The sequence below is a fragment of the Oncorhynchus gorbuscha genome, unplaced genomic scaffold (assembly GCF_021184085.1).
Source record: "Oncorhynchus gorbuscha isolate QuinsamMale2020 ecotype Even-year unplaced genomic scaffold, OgorEven_v1.0 Un_scaffold_646, whole genome shotgun sequence".
Lineage (NCBI taxonomy): Eukaryota > Metazoa > Chordata > Actinopteri > Salmoniformes > Salmonidae > Oncorhynchus > Oncorhynchus gorbuscha.
The window spans coordinates 86,053-104,560 of record NW_025745752.1 but is presented as its reverse complement, the minus strand read 5'-3'; the positions used below and the strand labels follow the sequence as shown (position 1 = coordinate 104,560).

The window sequence follows — 18,508 nt, the reverse complement described above, 5'->3', positions numbered from 1 at the left end:
ATAGTGTCCACCATAGGAGGGAAAAACGATGCACATGAAAAAGATTTTGATCTATCGTTCCATCTATCTCAAAATACAGGGGGGGTTAGGATGAAGAGCCTGTCTCTAGGAATTCAGGCCTTGTTTGAGGATTATAACTTTTTCATTCATAGCCAAAAGACAGAGAGAAGGGTCCTCCAATGCCTCATGGGCCAGCGGCCGGGGTCTATCGTACAGCTAACCACTTAGATAGGAGAGATAAAACTGAGTTCAACTGCAACAAAGTTAAAGTAGTAAAAGTGTATCCTCTCAACTTTAATTTATTAACCACAGAAACAGATGTTACTGGAATCAAAACTGCCACCTTGTTCATGCACAGAAAGACAGCTCAAAAAATGGTCCCTTGGACACAGAACTAGGATAATTTTACTCTCCTCACTTCCTAATGGAGAAATTAGGGAGGAAAATACATACCTGACCTCAGATCATTGTCTGCCCAGGGACAACATTGACCTATTTTGTTGCAGACAGAAGAGCGTCTTCGTCATGGTAAGGACCAACGAGCAGCTCACTAGACAAGTCTGACATCTAGTGGCGAACAAGGAGCAACAAAAACCGAAAGCAGTTCATTGCGCAAAGACAGAGAGGAAGAGGTGAAGCGAGAGGATGTACTCTGCCCAAAATATGTCTACGTGATATAAACCCTCTTTTGTATGGGGGGTCCATAAGCGAGTGTTGAATTACGTGAGGCTTACTTGGTAGAATAGAAGTGTCGTAATGTTTAGGCTGTACTGATTTAAGTGGATGCACGTGGCATTCCGGCAACAATTTAGTTGTGCCTGTTGGTCACGCGAATTCTCGTTGACTAGAATGGTCTCGCCTGCCTTCAATCACTGGGGAAATGTAATTACATTGTTAGAGCGGTCACTCGGCTATCTTGTCAATGTAGTATATCGTCTTTGGTTCAGCTAACCTTGTCTGTCCTGTACTTTCCTACCTCGCTTGAGGTCTAATCCGTGTATGGAGGAGTTCGTTTTGCATGGCCCGGTGACTGAGGATATCAGTTAAGGGCCAATGGAATCGTCTAAAATATCCAACTACGCCTACTTAGAATGGTCTAAAATAACCGGAGCACCGGGCTTTGTGAAACGAACTCGACCTATGAGAGAAGAGGGAGTGACCAAAACTCCACCCCCGCCCTTCGCAGTTTATAAAAACAGATTGCTGTAACACACGCAGTTAAAACATACTCACGGAGACCCCATTATAGGTTCACTGTGAGAGGTTATACAATTAACACTTTTATTTTTCTACGGAAACTAAGACAAACAGAATCAAAATGGTGAGATCTTTATTTTTTTCAACATTGCCTTCGACGCATAGGTTGTAATAATGTAAAGGTTGAGTTGTATGAATTAGGCTACATTTCTAATGTTTTTGTAGTCCATCCTGTATAGTAATGTTTATGCTATCTATAATACGTGTAGGTACAGCCTACTCTACGGCTCACCTGTTTTTATATTATTTTGTTCTGATAACATGGTGCGTCATGATAGGAGTATCCATTTTGCTGCGCGTTCAATTTAGCCCGCCGTTTTGCTTTTCAATTCAAACACGACTGGCGCAGTAGACAAAACTATTACTAGAATGCATTTAATTATTAAATTGCGTCACCTGAGCCGTAATTGTTTTTTTTTTTCATAATAATGACTCAGTTCACAGGTATCTGCATTAACTATCAAGTTGTCATTTTGCGCTTGAAGCAGCCTCCTGCCATTTTGAATGGTTAAAGGAGTTGCCCGTTTCCATATAGTGGCCGTGGGGCCAGTGTGGTTATGGGTGTGTTTATTTGCTCTGCTGGCTTTAAATGCTGATGTGGCTCCCACGGGTCCGTGTGTATTCTGATGGGTGACTGTAGGCCTAGTCAGCTACTGTTCCTGTTGCTCTAGTCTACTGCGCAAAACTGGGAACGTTCTCTATGTAGTGCTATTCAGTCCGAAAAAATGCCAACGACTACTAATGAACCACAGATCCACCATCTACTGGAGTATGGCAGATTACATCTACAATGAGTTTACAAAAAAAAAAATATGAATTGTAATAAGTAACATTTTCCCACCAAGTTGCCACATAGATGTTTTTAGGACATGGCTCACATTTGTATTACCTCACATCCTGCCCATGTGATTAATCATAAAATATATCAAGGAATTCGACTTAGACCTCTGAGAAATCTTGTGACTATGCATGCATGCTGAGTCGTGATGGGTAACCTTCAGTAATCTGATTTGAAAGGAAATCTGAGGTTAGGAGTGATGCAGAGCCCAGTGGATCAGCATTTCAGACTAGCACATGGCAGACTGTCTGCTCATGAGGTTAAGGTCTATACTACTAAATGTAAGTCTATACTACTAAATGTGGGTGAAAGAGCCTTTATGATCCATTCCTGTTCATGTACTACTCTGGCCATAATGCGGTGTCTTCATACACCTGCCATCTAATTTGAATGTTATGAAAGGAGGGGGGCTATTTGTTTGGGTGTGAATTCCAAGCCATATGTCTTCCCGCATAACACAAGGCCCTCTTTGCACTGAAAAAAACTCCATAGGGGACAGAACAGGAAGCTGGAGGGGGGTTGCTTACTAGCTACTGAACAAGCCACAAGCGGTTAGTCCATCAGCCATGTTGGTGCCAAGTGTCTCAGCGGACTTGCAGTTGCACACACTATTTGTTAATCTAGACTGTACTCTACAGTCTATCGCCATACGAGTTTAAAATACAGGAAATGAATACCATAATCTAGCATGTACCTGACTGGCCTATTTGGTAACAGTAACATAAATGGCTTATTATATCATGAGCAAACAGTCACTGAGTCAACTAGCTATCAGTTACACACGGGACTGCAAGGTTTAAAGTGTGTGGTTTAGTAAATCAGGGCAACCCCTGACAAATGCAACAGGGTGGAGGTTAGTTTCTTAAATGTGGTATGAACTAGGGACTGCCTGAACATCAACTCTGACTGAACTAGAGGTTCAGGACACCATGTGGTTGTTCCCACAGAAAGGGGTCAGTGGAGTAGAATGGGGTCTGGAGGGGCTACACACAGAGTGGGGGGTGGGGTCATGATTGACACCTCCCTTTAAATAGCTGGCTGCAGTGCTGACCTAGCTGTCATGCCTAAACTAGGCACACACTCTCATCCCTGTGTCACCACCCCTCCCCCACATCCACCCTACCCAGCTTGTTCTGTCAAACTAGGAGGCTGGAGAAATGGCTGACAGTCGTGGCCCCAGTCTCTACATGAGTGGAGTCATAACAGTAGGGCATTATGTGTGGAGGGGTGTAGCAACATGCAGGTGTAAGACCTTGATGTCACGGACCTCCCTGTAGTAGATTCAGATCTGGAGTGAAGTGAGGTTTTCTAACGTTTCCTTTACATCCTCTTACTATACTGTAAAAAATAATTTACAAAGTTACAGTTCATTAAAGGAAGTCCTATTCCCATTTATGCGGATTCTTCCATTTAAATAATTGCCCTTGAAACTACTGAAGGTTGAACCTAGCTTAAGGGGAAATTATTCTACCAGAGGGCAAAGCCTAGTTGGCTGGTGTATTATTGTTCTCCTGTTACTGTGGCAGGTGGTCTTGTTTATAGCTGGGCTTTGGCAAATCAAAACGCTCTGATTCATAAGTACTGCCAACACATAAAACCACAACATTCCCAGACTCGTCCTCTTGGCATGTCACTGTCTCGTGAACTTATCTTCCTTGACTTTCTCGTTTCTCTTGAATGTCTCGCTCCCATCTCTGTCTAGTCAGCCAGTTTGACAGACTGGTGTGTATAGTTAGCTGTGCCTCTGAGGCGCTGCGATTCAGAAATTATACGCTTGTTATTATCAGCTTCACTCATCCTTGGTGCTGCTTTCCCCTCGGCCTCTTCTCTGGAAATACTTCAGTAGGGTGTGGAGGGCCTTTTGGCCTTGACGCAGACTCGTCAGCTCCTGTTAGCATTGTCGCTACTCGCTAGCTCAATGGCTCGCTGAAGGGGTAGGGTAGCCACTTGCCAACCTCCCAGTTCGGCCTTGATTCTAGTGATGTCTTATCAGACCTTTTTTCCTTGCGAAGCTGTAATGTTAAACAAATTCACATAATTGTATAATCTAATGACCTCTGTCCAAGTTGGCATTCCAATGAGGGGGGGGTGGTGTATCTCAATCTAGTGGCATCCTCTCCTCAGGGGTGTGGTGCCTAAATGACAGGAAGAATATAAGGAGAGTGGGCTGTAATGGACTACTGGGATACACATTGTGGTAACACATTCAGCATGGCTGTTTTGCTAATGCTATAAGAGTCTAATCGAGTGGATGGTGTCACTGCAGTCTAGCTTCAACTATCCTGCCGTCTGCCAATACTCCATTGCAAAATTGACTAATTTTTCACACACGCCTTCTGTTTGGTCCTTAGTGAATATAGATATCAAGTGCTGCCTTCTCTATAAAATGTGTACACTACATGACCAAGTATGTGGACACCTGCTCTTTGAACATCTCATTGCAAAATCATGGGCATTATTATGGAGTAAGTTGTCCCTTTGCTGCTCAACAGCCTCCACTCTAAGAAAGGCTTTCAACTGATGTTGGAACATTGCTGCGGCGACTTGCTTCCTTTCAGCCACGAGCATTAGTGAGGTCGGGCACTGATGTTGGGCAATTAGGCCTGGCTGCTTCCTTTCAGTCTGTGTTCCAATGAGGTCGGGCACTGATGTTGGGCAATTAGGCCTCATCCCAATTCAAAGGTGTCCGATGGGGTTGAGGTCAGGGCTCTGTGCAGACCAGTCAAGTTCTGCCACACCGATCTCGACAAACCATTTCTGTATGGACCTTGCTTTGTGCATGGGGGCATTGTCATGCTGAAACAGGAAAGGACCTTCTACAAACTTGTTGCCACAAAATTGGGAGCACAGAATCATCTAGAATGTCAATGTGTGCTAAGGGGCCTAGCCCAACCGGTGAACGGCCCCAGACTAAAGTCACTGAGCTCTTCGGTAAAACCAATGTCTGTCTATGGAGATTGTATGGCTGTGTGCTCGATTTTATTAACCTGTCAGCAACTGGTGTGGCAAAAATAGCCGAATCCACTAATCTGAAGGGGTGTCCAGACTCCTGTGTAAATGTAAAATGCAGTTGATGTACAAAACAGTAGGAACACCTTTTTATAATTGTTCCACCTTTTGCCCTCAGAACAGCCTCAATTCGTCAGGGCATAGACTCTACAAGGTATCAAGCGTTCCATACTGGTCCATGTTGACTCCAATGCTTCCCACAGTTGTCAAGTTGGCTGGATGTCCTTTGGGTGATGGATCATTCTTTATACACATGTTGAAGTACTTGACACAACCCGGTGTGCCTGGCATCTACTACCATACCAGTGTCATCAATAAGGGATCACAGCTTTCATCTGGTCAGTCTGTCATGGAAAGAGCAGGTTTTCTTAATGTTTTGTACAGTGTAGATCAGTTACATGGTTCAGACATGGTTAATTGCTATGTCAATACCGGTAGTCACACACTGAGACGTGGCTAGGCTTCTGAGACGGTAGCTGCATACAGTTCAGTACTAAAGTAGGTCAGATGGACTCACTGCAGAGTTGGCTAAGCCAAGTGTAGTCATAGTCCCATTTCAACACACTGCAAACAAATTGGGTCACCATGCAAATATACACACGACTCATAGCTTTGGCTCATAACTCCGGTGGCTTGTCTTTAACTAGCTAGATCATGCCGTCCACTGTTTTCAGGCTCACCTGTCCTTTGTTACTCAGACATGGGCAGGTTAGGTTTGTTTCCTCTTAGTGTAGAGCAGTGGTTCCCAACCTTTTTCTGTTATTGTACCACCAACTGAATTTTGCCCTGCCAGATGTACCCTCATGTGCATTCTATCAGTGACCTTATGGTCTCATTAGTCTTAAGTACCCTCTGTGTATCGGCAAAGCGCCCCCAGGGAACCTAGTACCCCTGGTTGGGAACCACTAGTGTTAGAGTGCTGCCACTTGGTGGTGAGAAACAGCAGATAAACAAGTGCTAAAATGGTTGCCCAAATCCTTAATCGATCTCAGACTCTTATGCACTGAGTGGTTTGGAGTGGTGCTCCACTGGCTCCATTTATCATTGGTGACATTGACAACCAAGTGTTACTCCATCCAGTGCAGACTGCTGTCAATGCATTGGCTCCTTGTGTAGTCAATGTTTTGTACCTGTTCAAAGAAACCATAAGCTAATTGTTTGACTAACCCTATATTTCCCGGTCTCTCCAGCGTGAGTGTATCTCTGTGCATGTGGGTCAGGCTGGAGTCCAGATGGGCAACACCTGTTGGGAGCTGTACTGCCTGGAGCATGGGATCCAGCCGGACGGCACCATGCCTAACAACAAGGCGGTCGGTAGCACTGACGACTCCTTCACTACGTTCTTCAGCGCCACGGGCATCGGGAAATACGTGCCCCGCGCCATCTTTGTAGACCTGGAGCCCACTGTCATTGGTGAGTATTGGAGGGATCTGGCAGAGAAAATCCACTGACTGATTGACACTGGAAATGTGTAGGAAGAAGTCTTCATCAATATGGTGGTAGTTAAAAACAAGCATCAAGACCAGACTAATTAACCCTAGTCTGTTCCCCTTTCTCTCAGATGAGGTGCGGACAGGTACCTACCGCCAGCTGTTTCACCCCGAGCAGCTGATCTCAGGGAAGGAGGACGCAGCTAATAACTATGCCCGTGGCCACTATACTATCGGCAAGGAGATCATCGACCAAGTGCTGGACAGGATCCGTAAACTGGTGAGAGAAACTGTCAGATTTGATAGATTCAATGGTGATATTAGGATAACAAATGGGTTTTTCATGTTTTGTCAGAAAGGGTTGTATAAATCTTGTATAAATCTAGCCTGAATGGGTCTTATCAGAGCTTGGACTTTCCTTCTAGAAAACATGTTGATGAGTTTTCTGTGTCTTGACAGGCTGATCAGTGTACGGGGCTCCAAGGTTTCTTGGTCTTCCACAGCTTCGGAGGAGGTACCGGTTCTGGTTTCACCTCCCTGCTCATGGAGCGTCTCTCAGTCGACTTCGGGAAGAAGTCCAAGCTGGAGTTTGCCATATACCCTGCTCCCCAGGTGTCCACAGCTGTGGTGGAGCCCTACAACTCCATCCTGACCACCCACACCACCCTAGAGCACTCTGACTGTGCCTTCATGGTTGACAATGAGGCCATCTACGACATCTGCCGTAGAAACCTGGACATTGAGCGCCCTTCTTACACCAACCTCAACAGGCTCATCAGCCAGATTGTCTCCTCGATCACCGCCTCTCTCCGCTTCGATGGTGCCCTTAACGTGGACCTGACAGAGTTCCAGACCAACCTGGTGCCTTACCCCCGCATCCACTTCCCCCTGGCCACCTATGCCCCTGTCATCTCAGCCGAGAAGGCCTACCACGAGCAGCTCTCTGTGGCTGAGATCACCAACTCCTGTTTCGAGCCCGCCAACCAGATGGTGAAGTGTGACCCTCGCCACGGTAAGTACATGGCGTGCTGCCTGCTGTACCGCGGAGACGTGGTGCCCAAGGATGTCAACGTGGCCATCGGCAACATCAAGACAAAGCGAAGCATCCAGTTCGTGGACTGGTGCCCTACAGGTTTCAAAGTGGGCATCAACTACCAGCCACCCACTGTGGTGCCAGGGGGTGACCTGGCCAAGGTCCAGAGAGCTGTGTGCATGTTGAGCAACACCACAGCAATCGCTGAGGCCTGGGCGCGTCTCGACCACAAGTTTGACCTGATGTATGCCAAGCGGGCATTCGTGCACTGGTACGTGGGTGAGGGCATGGAGGAGGGAGAGTTCTCTGAGGCCAGGGAAGACATGGCTGCCCTGGAGAAGGACTATGAAGAGGTCGGAATCGACTCATTTGAGGAGGACGAGGAGGGAGAGGAGTATTAGGCGAAGAGTTCAAAGGGGGGATATGTCCTCGGTCGGCTTACGTATCACTGAGAGATAGAACTGCCTTTACTTGACCATGAAGTGGGGAACGGCCTACTCCTTCCCTTGTCGAAGTCATCAATCGTGTTTTCTTCACCAAAGACCCCACATCCATCCATGTCTGACACTAGTTTCCCAGGTTGACTATGGAACCATGCAGAACCTTGAAGATTAAGCTGTCTCCATAAAAATGTTTCCTTTAAGTTCATGGTACTTCTGTGTTCAGATCTATCCTAAACACTAAAGTTACTGCCAATCAGAAAACAAACTAGCCAACTAAACCCCATGGTGTTGGGTCTTAATGAATGTAATTCAGTAACAGTCTTGGAGGATAATTTTGCATTGCATGTTAAGTTACCCCAAAATAATTTATTGGTTTTATCCCTACAGAATGTATTATTTTCTTTGCCATGTCTTATTTTAAGAGTTATCACATCAGGTTACTGTTGTGGCTGTATCCCCTCCTTTGTAAATAAAGTTTTATCTCAGTTTAATGTGTTAACCTCTTTCAATGGTTCTAATCAATCACAACTGCCTCCAGTCCTGACGCTAGGTTTCATTGTAATTTGTCTAAATGACTATTAAACGGCCATAAAACGTCAGTCTGTGCAATCGGCCACACAAATGGCCTGATAAGTAGCAGAGAATTCTTGGGATATAAATGTAGCCGCAGGGTGCCGTTTATGGTAAGGTAACTCTGTCTTAATTGCATACTCCTGTGGACTGTCAAGCCCCATTGGATGAGAAAGCCAGGGGTCTGTCCCTTCTGACCTTCTCAATGTGTTTTGAGAAGGTGAGAATTAAGGATAACCTGTAGTGTTGACTAACATGGAAGGATTCTCCCCATAATGTGAAACTATTTTATTTGGATTGTTACAGAATAGCCTAAAGGTGGCAAGTGGATGCATTTTTAAAATGGTATTTTACTAGGAAAGTCAGTTAAGAACAAATTATTTTTCAATGACTGCCTAGGAACAGTGGGTTAACTGCCTGTTCAGGGGCAGAACGACAGATTTGTACCTTGTCAGCTCGGGGGGTTTTAAACTTGACACCTTTCGGTTACTAGTCCAATGCTCTAACCACTAGGCTACCCTGGATGGTAAACTAATTTTGATTTGACTCACTTTAGCAAAGTTGAGTCCACTGGGTAGTGCTCTGGTTTAATCAAATACTTGATTTGGCCAGAGGAAGTGCTGAATCAAGAAGCTTAATTCGGCCCAAAATCTCCCCGGAATTAAGCCCACAAAGTGAGGACTATTGTATGGAGGTCAATGAGTGTGCAGTTTGTCACACCCAACATTTAACAAATTTGTTACGTGAGGCTTATTTGATCGAATAGAAATTTCGTTAGGTTGTTACGAATGCACTAATGTGTGGACGCAAAATGCTTAAATATTTGTCACATGCTTCATAAACAGGTGTAGAGTACACGTAGCACTAGACCAAAGGCCTGCAGGTGGCCATATTGAGACGTTTCATTTTACATCCAAGGGGAAGCGCTTGTGGACATGAAAACATACTTTATCGGACCTGTGCCTGTCATGGATGGAGCATGGGAATTGCCGTTGAGGGCTTCCATCATTTCAACGTCAACTGGGTAGAGATTCCCATGCGTTCGGCACAATCAACCAAGATTAAGATAATTTAGTACTTTAAAATGGCGCTCCCCATGCGGTCACATACGCTATAATGGCACGGATACAAAGACGACTACTACATCGCTATGGCCTGTTCACACGCGTATATGTCCTTGTACTGCGTATAATGATGTCGCCTCCTCCCGCCTGCCTTCCGTCTTTGAGGACATGTATTTCCATGGTTAATGTTAACTTGACTATCTTGTCGATATAATAGAAACTTCGATTGGTGCCGCGTTCGAAACAACTGGTAACTCGGAAATCTCCGACTTCCGTGTGTTCAAAACAATTTGGAACTCGGGGGAAAAAACGAGCTCCGACTGGGAAAAATCGATTTGAACGGCCTTTCAACTTGGGCCTCTAAATCTAGAGGTACCTGAAGATCGCTGACGTCATGATTTTACCTTTTTCCGAGTTCCCAGTTTGGAAGGCAGCAGCTCACAGGCCTGCGTCATCATTACGCGTTTTATGTACACGGAAGTAGCCAGCAGAAAACAGGACGATAACAGAAGGTAATTTTTATATATCCACCGCTAACAAACGTAAATATCCCCATGTATTTTCCTCACAAGTTTATCAATATCTCTATCAGATAATATTGGCTGATCAGGTTTGATCTGCATGCTGCCCTCTTGTAGTTAGCTTGTATTCTCATACCGGTGTGCCACGTTACTAAACAAAATCGTACACTTTTGAAAAGGTTTAGGACCAAGAGTCGCTGTAGCCCGGCTAGGAAAGTAAACGAAAGGTTGCTCGTTTGAATAGTTAGGCCAGTAACCGAAAGGTTGTTAGTTTGAATCCCCGAGCCGACAAGGTCAACAAATCTGCCGATGTGTCCTTGAGCAAGGCACTTAGTCCTACTTTCGCCAAGGTCACCGTCGACAATGTCACCCCTCTCCAAGGTTGTCTCAGGAGGAGTTGTGATATGCAAAAAACACATTTCCAATCCACACATGTGTAAATAAGACAAATATAAACACCCACAATTATTATCAAGCACAGGTGACAGTGAATAATTTCGATAAGTGAAATTGACACTGCATCAATCCTTGGAACATAGTGTAATGGACTGGATTTCATGTTTCAGTATGTTTTTTACACATATCCCATACTCGCCCTCTATCTCCCATGGCTTTCCACTTGACCTCCCACTTTCAATTCCACTAAACCTGGTCTATTACCTCATGCACTCCATCTCTCTCAATTCAATTTAAGGGGCTTTATTGGCATGGGAAACATGTTTACATTGCCAAAGCACAAGTTCCAAAATAAAGAAATTTTGAATGACATATGTCTGTATACAGTGTTGTAGCGATGTGTTAAATAGTTCAAGTACATAAGTACAATAGTTCAAGTACAAAATGGAAAATAAATAAATATGGGTTGTGTCTCTCTCTCTCAGTCCATCTGGGTGTTGGTGTGTTGAGTTATGCCCCAGGGAGGATGGGTCAGACCCTGTGTATCTGTTCCCGTGGCTCCATCACCATTGACAACAAAAGATACTACTTCATCCAGAAACTAGATGAAGGGTAAAACCGTCCGCATCAGTGAAACACTTACCTATTCTACATGGCAGACGATCACCCCGGTCCCTCCCACACATGTATTTGTATTTCGGTCTTCTGTAACGTTACATCTTACTGACCAGGACTCTGGTTTTGTCTGCCTCTCCACTTTCTCCTGCTTTCGTTATCTACCCCCTCTGTCGTTCCCTATTTTCTCTCTTTCTATCGTCTTTTACCTTCCAATCCTCATCTCAGAGGGTTCAGCTATGTGGACCTGGTGGAGGGGGTGCAGGACGGGCGTTTCTACGCCCTGAAGAGGATCCTGTGCCATGACCGGGAGGGTCGCCAAGAGGCTCAGACGGAGGTGGAGATGCACCGTCTCTTCAGCCACCCCAACATCCTGGGCCTGGCAGGGCACACCTTCATAGAGAGGGGGGGCAAGAGTGAGGCCTGGATACTGCTGCCCTACGTTCAGGTACGTGTACGTGTGTGCGCATGTCTATGTACTCACGCCTGTATGTGCGTATTAGAGCCCAGGTGTTTTTTTGGGGTCCGATACCGTCTGCTGATATACTGTTTTACAGCGTGGAAATGAAAAAGTGTGTATGTATGCGTCTTTGTATTCACGCCTGGGTGTGGGTGCTCCTCAGAAGGGCAGTCTGTGGTCAGTGTTAGAGAAGCTGAGGGACAAGGGCAGCTTCATGCCAGAGAGACGCATCCTGAAGGTCCTACATGGCATCTGTTCTGGACTGAAGGCCATGCATGACAGAGGCTACGCACACAGGTACAGGCTGATACTGCTATTACACACACACACACAAAATTATGGTTAGTGGTTCAAATTAGAATGAGTCTCTCTCTATCTCTATCCCTCTCTTTACCTCTCCTCTCTCCTCTCAGAGATCTGAAGCCTACCAATGTACTCCTAGAGGAGGATGACAGGCCGCTGCTGATGGACCTGGGTTCTATGAACCGCTCCAGGATGGAGGTCAAGGGGACCAGGGAGGCCATGACAGTACAGGACTGGGCAGCTCAGAGGTGTACTATATCGTACCGCGCCCCTGAGCTCTTTAACGTGGAGAGCCACTGTGTCATCGATGACCGTACAGACATCTGGGTAACGCACACTAGCATACTACCCCCCTTCTCACTTTAGTTTGGTCGGTGGAAACTGTCAGTATTGTACAAGCGATATAACATAGACCAATTTGTCATAACAGAAATTGTCTTTACCATTGGACTGTGCGATGCTGTTTTGACTCCAGCCATGTAGTCAACATGTTGGGCTCTAGTTAGATTGCCAACTCTCTGTCTCCATCATCCCTGGTGTTTGTTGCCCTTGTAGAGACCGCATTCTCTCTCTCTTTCTCTCCAGTCTCTGGGCTGTGTACTGTACAGCATGATGTTCCTGGAGGGGCCATATGACATGGTGTTCCAGAAGGGAGACAGTGTGGCCCTTGCTGTCCAGAACCCAGTTACCATCCCTCAGCCATGCAGGTCAGTCAGTCCCCTGGCAAGCTAACTCTAACCCCGAGTTACCATCCCTCAGCCATGCAGGTCAGTCAGTCCCCTGGCAAGCTAACTCTAACCCCCAGTCACCATCCCTCAGCCCTACAGGTCAGTCAGTCCCCTGGCTAGTCAACCCCTAGTTACTCTTCAATCCATCACCCACTCAGCTTTCAAGGCTAGCAAAATATAATTTATTGATTCCAAATAGGCGCCTACCACCTCGGCACTCCTGCAGATCTAAAAGGATTGGATAGATTTAAGCATTTTTCATCTGGCCTTTTCATAGGTTGTATGGAATTTATACAATTTACAGTGTCTTTTTTCTCTAGTTACTCTGGAAGTTTCTCAGTATATATATTTGCTATTCTAGTAGTTTATTTTTTCTCCAGTTATTCTGGTAGTTTCTCAGTATACAGTTGAAGTCTGAAGTTTACATACACATAGGTTAGAGTCAATAAAACTTGTTTTTCAACCACTCCACAAATTTCTTGTTAATAAACTATACTTTTGGCAAGTCGATTAGGACATCTACTTTATGCATGACACAAGTCATTTTTCCAAAAATTGTTTACAGACAGATTATTTCACTTATAATTCAATGTATTGCATTTCCAGTGGGTCAGAAGTTTACATACACTAATTTGACTGCCTTTAAACAGCTTGGAAAATTCCAGAAAATTATATCATGGCTTTAGAAGCTTCTTATAGGCTAATTGACATCATTTGAGTCAATTGGAGGTGTACCTGTGGATGTATTTCAAGTCCTACCTTCAAACTCAGTGCCTCTTTGCTTGACATCATAGGAAAATCAAAAGAAATTAGCCAAGACCTCAGAAAAAAAATTGTAGACCCCTACAAGTCTGATTCATCCTTGGGAGCAATTTCCAAATGCCTGTAGGTACCACTTTCATCTGTACAAACAATAGTACGCAAGTATAAACACCATGGGACCACGCAGCTGTCATACCGCTCAGGAAGGAGACGCGTTCTGTCTCCTAGAGATGAACGTACTTTGGTGCGAAAAGTGCAAATCAGTCCCAGAACAACAGCAAAGGACCTTGTGAAGATGCTGGAGAAAACGGGTACAAAAGTATCTATATCCACAGTAAAACAAGTCCTATATCGACATAACCTGAAAGGCCGCACAGCAAGGAAGAAGGTACTGCTCCAAAACCTCCATAAAAAGCCCAGACTACTGTTTGCAACTGCACATGTGGACAAAGATCGTACTTTTTCGAGAAATGTCCTCTGGTCTGATGAAACAAAAATAGAACTGTTTGGCCATAATGACCATCGTTATGTTTGGAGGAAAACGGGGGAGGCTTTCGATCTAAAGAACACCTTCCCAACCGTGAAGCACGGGGGTGGCAGCAGCATGTTGTGGGGGTGCTTTGCTGCAGGAGGGACTGGCACATTTCACAAAACAGATGGCATCATGAGGGAGGAAAATTATGTGGATATATTGAAGCAACATCTCAGGACATAAGCTATTTTGCCACAACTTTGGAAGTATGCTTGGGGTCATTGTCCATTTGGAAGACCCATCAGCGACCAAGCTTTGACTTCCTGACTGAAGGACAACAAAGTCAAGGTATTGGAGTGGCCATCACAAAGCCCTGACCTCAATCCTATAGAAAATTTGTGGGCAGAACTGAAAAAGAGTGTGCGAGAAATGAGGCCTACAAACCTGACTCACCAGCTCTGTCAGGAGGAATGGGCCAAAATTCACCCAACTTTTTGTGGGAAGCTTGTGGAAGGCTACCTGAAACGTTTGGCCCAAGTTAAACAATTTAAAGGCAATGCTACCAAATACTAATTGAGTGTAAACTTCTGACCAACTGGAAATGTGATGAAAGAAATAAAAGCTGAAATAAATCATTCTCTCTACTATTATTCTGACATTTCACATTCTTAAAATAAAGTGGTGACCCTAACTGACCTAAGACAGGGAATTTTACTAGGATTAAATGTCAGGAATTGTGAAAAACTGAGTATAAATGTATTTGGCTAAGGTGTATGTAAACGTCCGACTTCAACTGTATATATTTATTCTGAAGTTATTCTGGTAGTTTCTCAGTATATATTTGTTCTCCAGTTATTCTGGTAGTTTCTCAGTATATATTTGTTCTCCAGTTATTCTGGTAGTTTCTCAGTATATATTTGTTCTCCAGTTATTCTGGTAGTTTCTCAGTATATATTTGTTCTCCAGTTATTCTGGTAGTTTCTCAGTATATATTTGTTCTCCAGTTATTTTGTTCTCCAGTTATTCTGGTAGTTTCTCAGTATATATTTGTTCTCCAGTTATTCTGGTAGTTTCTCAGTATATATTTGTTCTCCAGTTATTCTGGTAGTTTCTCAGTATACACTGCATTCTGAAAAATGTCAGACCCCTTGACTTTTCTTGGGTATGACGCTACAAGCTTGGCACACCTCTATTTGGGGAGTTTCTCCCATTCTTCTCTGAAGATCCTCTCAAACTCTGTCAGATTGGATTGGGAGCGTTGCTGCACAGCTATTTTCAGGTCTCTCCAGAGATGTTCGATCGGGTTCAAGTCCGGGCTCTGGATGTGCCACTCAAGGACATTCAGAGAATTGTCCCAAAGCCACTCTTGCGTTGTCTTGGCTGTGTGCTTTAGATTGTTGTCCTGTTTGAAGGTGAACCTTCACCCCATCTGAGGTCCTGAGTGATCTGGAGCAGCTTTTCATCAAGGATCTCTCTGTACTTTGCGCCGCTCATCTTTCCCTCGATCCTGACTAGTCTCCCAGTCCCTGACACTGAAAAACATCCCCACCGCATGATGCTGCCACCACCATGCTTCATCGTAGGGATGGTGCCCCGTTTCCTCCAGATGTGACACTTGGCATTCTGGTCAAAGAGTTCAATCATGGTTTCATCAGACCAAACCATCTTGTTTCTCATGTTCTGAGTCTTTTAGGAGCCTTGTGATTAAGTCCAAGCGGGCTGTCATGTGCCTTTTACTGAGGAGTGGCTTCCATCTGGCTACTCTACCATCAAGGCCTGATTGGTGGAGTGCTACAGAGATGGTGTCCTTCTGGAAGTTTCTCCCATCTTCATAGAGGAACTCTGGACCTCTGTCAGACCATCGGGTTCTTGGTCAGGGAGGTGACCAAGAACCCGATGGTCTGACAGAGCTCCATCTCTGCAGCACTCCACCAAGGCCCTTCTCCCTCGATTGCTTATACTCTAGTATTTTCTCAGTATATATTTGTTCTCCAGCTACTCTGGTTGTTTCTCAGTATATATATTTGTTCTTCAGTTACTCTAGTAGTTTATCAGTATATATTTGTTCTACAGTTATTCTGGTAGTTTCTCAGTATATGTTTGTTCTACAGTTATTCTGGTAGTTTCTCAGTATATGTTTGTTCTTCAGTTACTCTAGTAGTTTATCAGTATATATTTGTTCTACAGTTACTTTAGTAGTTTCTCTATGTATTTGTTCTCCAGTTGCTCTGGTAATTGCTCAGTATATATTGTTCTCTAGTTACTCTGGTAGTTTCTCAGTGTCTTATGGATGTTTTTGTTTTTCACCTCCAGTTACTCTGAAAGCCTGCAGAACCTGCTGAGCTCCATCATGGTGTCCAACCCCCAGGAAAGACCCGACGTCAACTGGATCCTGGACCAGATACAGGACATGACATGTTCCAGCCCCAACACACAGACCAATATGGTATGATGCTCCTGATCGGGGAACCATGGCAAGCCTGGTTCCTCTCTGGTTCCAACATCTGTGGGTGATGAACTTTGAACTTTATGACCTCTGGACTGTTGTAATGGCGACCCTGACCTCGTCGTTTTCCTCTAGTCTTAGAAGCTCAGGGGATCTTACCCCATACACACACCTGCTATTCTGCAGTTGAAACCATATAGACTTACGTCACAAGTCCTCACTGTCCTCTATATGCATGTGCAACAATATGCTTTGACACAGTGTCAGTCAACTCCACATCCAGTTCACCTTGGGGAAATTGAGATTTGGGTGGAGCCATTTTATGACTGCTAGTGAATAGGAAACCCCATGGGTTAAACTACCATCAGACACTAGGGTTGAAGGGGCCCCGGACCAGGAAAAGGACCTATGGTAAATTCCAAACAGACGGTTTCCATGGAAATGTACTCGGCCATATCTTATATCAGCTTCAAAGGGATTTTAATAACTTGATTCCAGACCTGGGTTCAATACATGAGTATTTGTTATTTAAATACTTTTTCTGTATATTTGAGTACTATTTTCAAATACCTGGGTTAAATGCATGGGAGTGTATTTGAGTGTTTTAACATAATTTCCAAGTTTATTTCCAAATACATTCCAATATTCATCTACTTGTTTTTTTAAATATAGGTAATCTGATTGTTTTGAGATGTATGGAAAAGCAATTGAAATACCTGAAATAGTATTGTGAACCCAGGTCTGCTTGATTCATCCTTGAACTTCTTTCAAGTCCGTCGTAACTGTATTTATTTGTTATCATCACATAATGCTATACTGTAACAATTCTCTATTTTCCATTCATGCCACGTTCATTTAGGCCTGTATGTGTTTGGCAATACCTCGCAACAGGAAGATAAGATAATCTGGTTTTAAGTCTCAGCAGGTTTTGCTCAGTTAACTCTCACTACAGTTGCTTGATAGGAACTTTTGAATGGTTTCTTTTTTAAAGCTGTTATTTGCGTGTGTGTCTATTTAAGGAGCAATGATTTATTTGTCCAATGTATATGCTATATGAACATGTTCTAAATAAGCAAATGAAGTTGGAATACAGATGTTATTGATGATTTCAGTGGAACAATGTAGAATGTACTGGAACTATAAATGGCTGTTGGCTATTTCGGACTGTTTGTAGCCTAATTCAGCCCATCCAGGAATTTGAGATATTGTGGTAAGATAATAGGGAATTGCATAATACTGTGAATACAACACTGAAGGCGTTGCTTGTTTCTCATAAGATTGATGTTTTATGGGCATTTCTTCTTTTTTTTTAACCTTTGTGGTACATCTTAATTTGTTATGTATAAGAGGCCTTTTTCACGTACTTTTAGAGTTGTCTGAGGGCCTTACTTTGTAGATGTTGTCATGTGGCTTTTATTCCACTCGGGGGAGCCGTGTCCTACACGTTGGTCAAAGCAGAGGGAGTCGGGGTCTCAAAAGGTTGTCTTAGTTTGGCCAGACCTGTAGATCTGAGGAAGACTCACTCAATATGTGAACATATGCAAAATCTCTACTCTGATAAACACCAGGGAATAAAATGGTACTGATTCTGATTTGTCCCTTCAATACATCCACATTCCATGATAACATTACAGTTGCCAATACCTACCCTTGCTGTTGATAAAAAGGACAGGGCCAGCGGTTTTCACCGGAAATTAAAGTTCTATACTACAATTACAGGGCGGCAGCGTAGCCTAGTGGTTAGAGCGTTGGACTAGTAACCGGAAGGTTGCGAGTTCAAACCCCCGAGCTGACAAGGTACAAATCTGTCGTTCTGCCCCTGAACAGGCAGTTAACCCACTGTTCCCAGGCCGTCATTGAAAATAAGAATATGTTCTTAACTGACTTGCCTGGTTAAATAAAGGTAAAAAAATAAATAAATAAAAATTACATGTTCAAACTTGACTTCTGGGATTGTTGGCAGTGAAGAAAGGAGGATGAGCGTGATGCCAGAGAGAACCAGAAGGTGCCGCTGGAAGCTCAATGACAGAGGCATGGATAATGTGCAGAGTGCAGGCCAGAGAACCTGTAGCTTGTAGCTGTGTACACAGCCCTATACGTTGCCTTAAGTGTGTGTACGCACAGCCACAGTCTTGGATGGGCTGTGTGTGCGGACTACAAG

At 44.2% G+C, this 18,508-nt stretch overlaps 2 protein-coding genes across 3 annotated transcripts; both read left to right on the top strand.

The window, feature by feature from the left end:
- The first annotated feature begins 1,168 nt into the window (after nt 1–1,168).
- Nucleotides 1,169–8,501, top strand: LOC124019681 (tubulin alpha chain-like). The gene is made up of 4 exons (XM_046335091.1): nt 1,169–1,321; nt 6,295–6,517; nt 6,666–6,814; nt 6,994–8,501. The coding sequence occupies exons 1-4, from the start codon at nt 1,319–1,321 to the stop codon at nt 7,966–7,968; spliced, it is 1,350 nt and encodes a 449-aa protein (XP_046191047.1). The 5' UTR covers nt 1,169–1,318; the 3' UTR covers nt 7,969–8,501.
- A 762-nt stretch (nt 8,502–9,263) lies between these two features.
- Nucleotides 9,264–17,939, top strand: stk16 (serine/threonine kinase 16). Of its 2 annotated transcripts, none has more exons than XM_046335093.1 (7): nt 9,264–10,156; nt 11,047–11,173; nt 11,405–11,624; nt 11,800–11,933; nt 12,050–12,266; nt 12,525–12,646; nt 12,988–13,093. In XM_046335093.1, exons 2-7 carry the CDS (start codon nt 11,088–11,090, stop codon nt 13,076–13,078), a joined length of 870 nt encoding a protein of 289 aa, XP_046191049.1. In that variant the 5' UTR covers nt 9,264–10,156; nt 11,047–11,087; the 3' UTR covers nt 13,079–13,093. The 2 variants fall into 2 exon arrangements, with proteins under 2 accessions (XP_046191049.1, XP_046191048.1); XM_046335092.1 differs by lacking the exon at nt 12,988–13,093 and adding an exon at nt 16,215–17,939 and having other exon boundaries at nt 9,278–10,156.
- Nucleotides 17,940–18,508: the final 569 nt, after the last annotated feature.

Coding starts and splice junctions, on each gene's coding strand:
- stk16 (XM_046335092.1), top strand. CDS start 11,088: ATGGGTCAGACCCTGTGTATCTGTTCCCGTGGCTCCATCACCATTGAC. Junction 11,174..11,404: donor ATCCAGAAACTAGATGAAGG/GTAAAACCGTCC, acceptor TCCTCATCTCAG/AGGGTTCAGCTATGTGGACC. Junction 11,934..12,049: donor GACAGAGGCTACGCACACAG/GTACAGGCTGAT, acceptor CTCTCCTCTCAG/AGATCTGAAGCCTACCAATG.
- LOC124019681 (XM_046335091.1), top strand. Junction 6,518..6,665: donor CCTGGAGCCCACTGTCATTG/GTGAGTATTGGA, acceptor CCTTTCTCTCAG/ATGAGGTGCGGACAGGTACC. Junction 6,815..6,993: donor TGGACAGGATCCGTAAACTG/GTGAGAGAAACT, acceptor GTGTCTTGACAG/GCTGATCAGTGTACGGGGCT.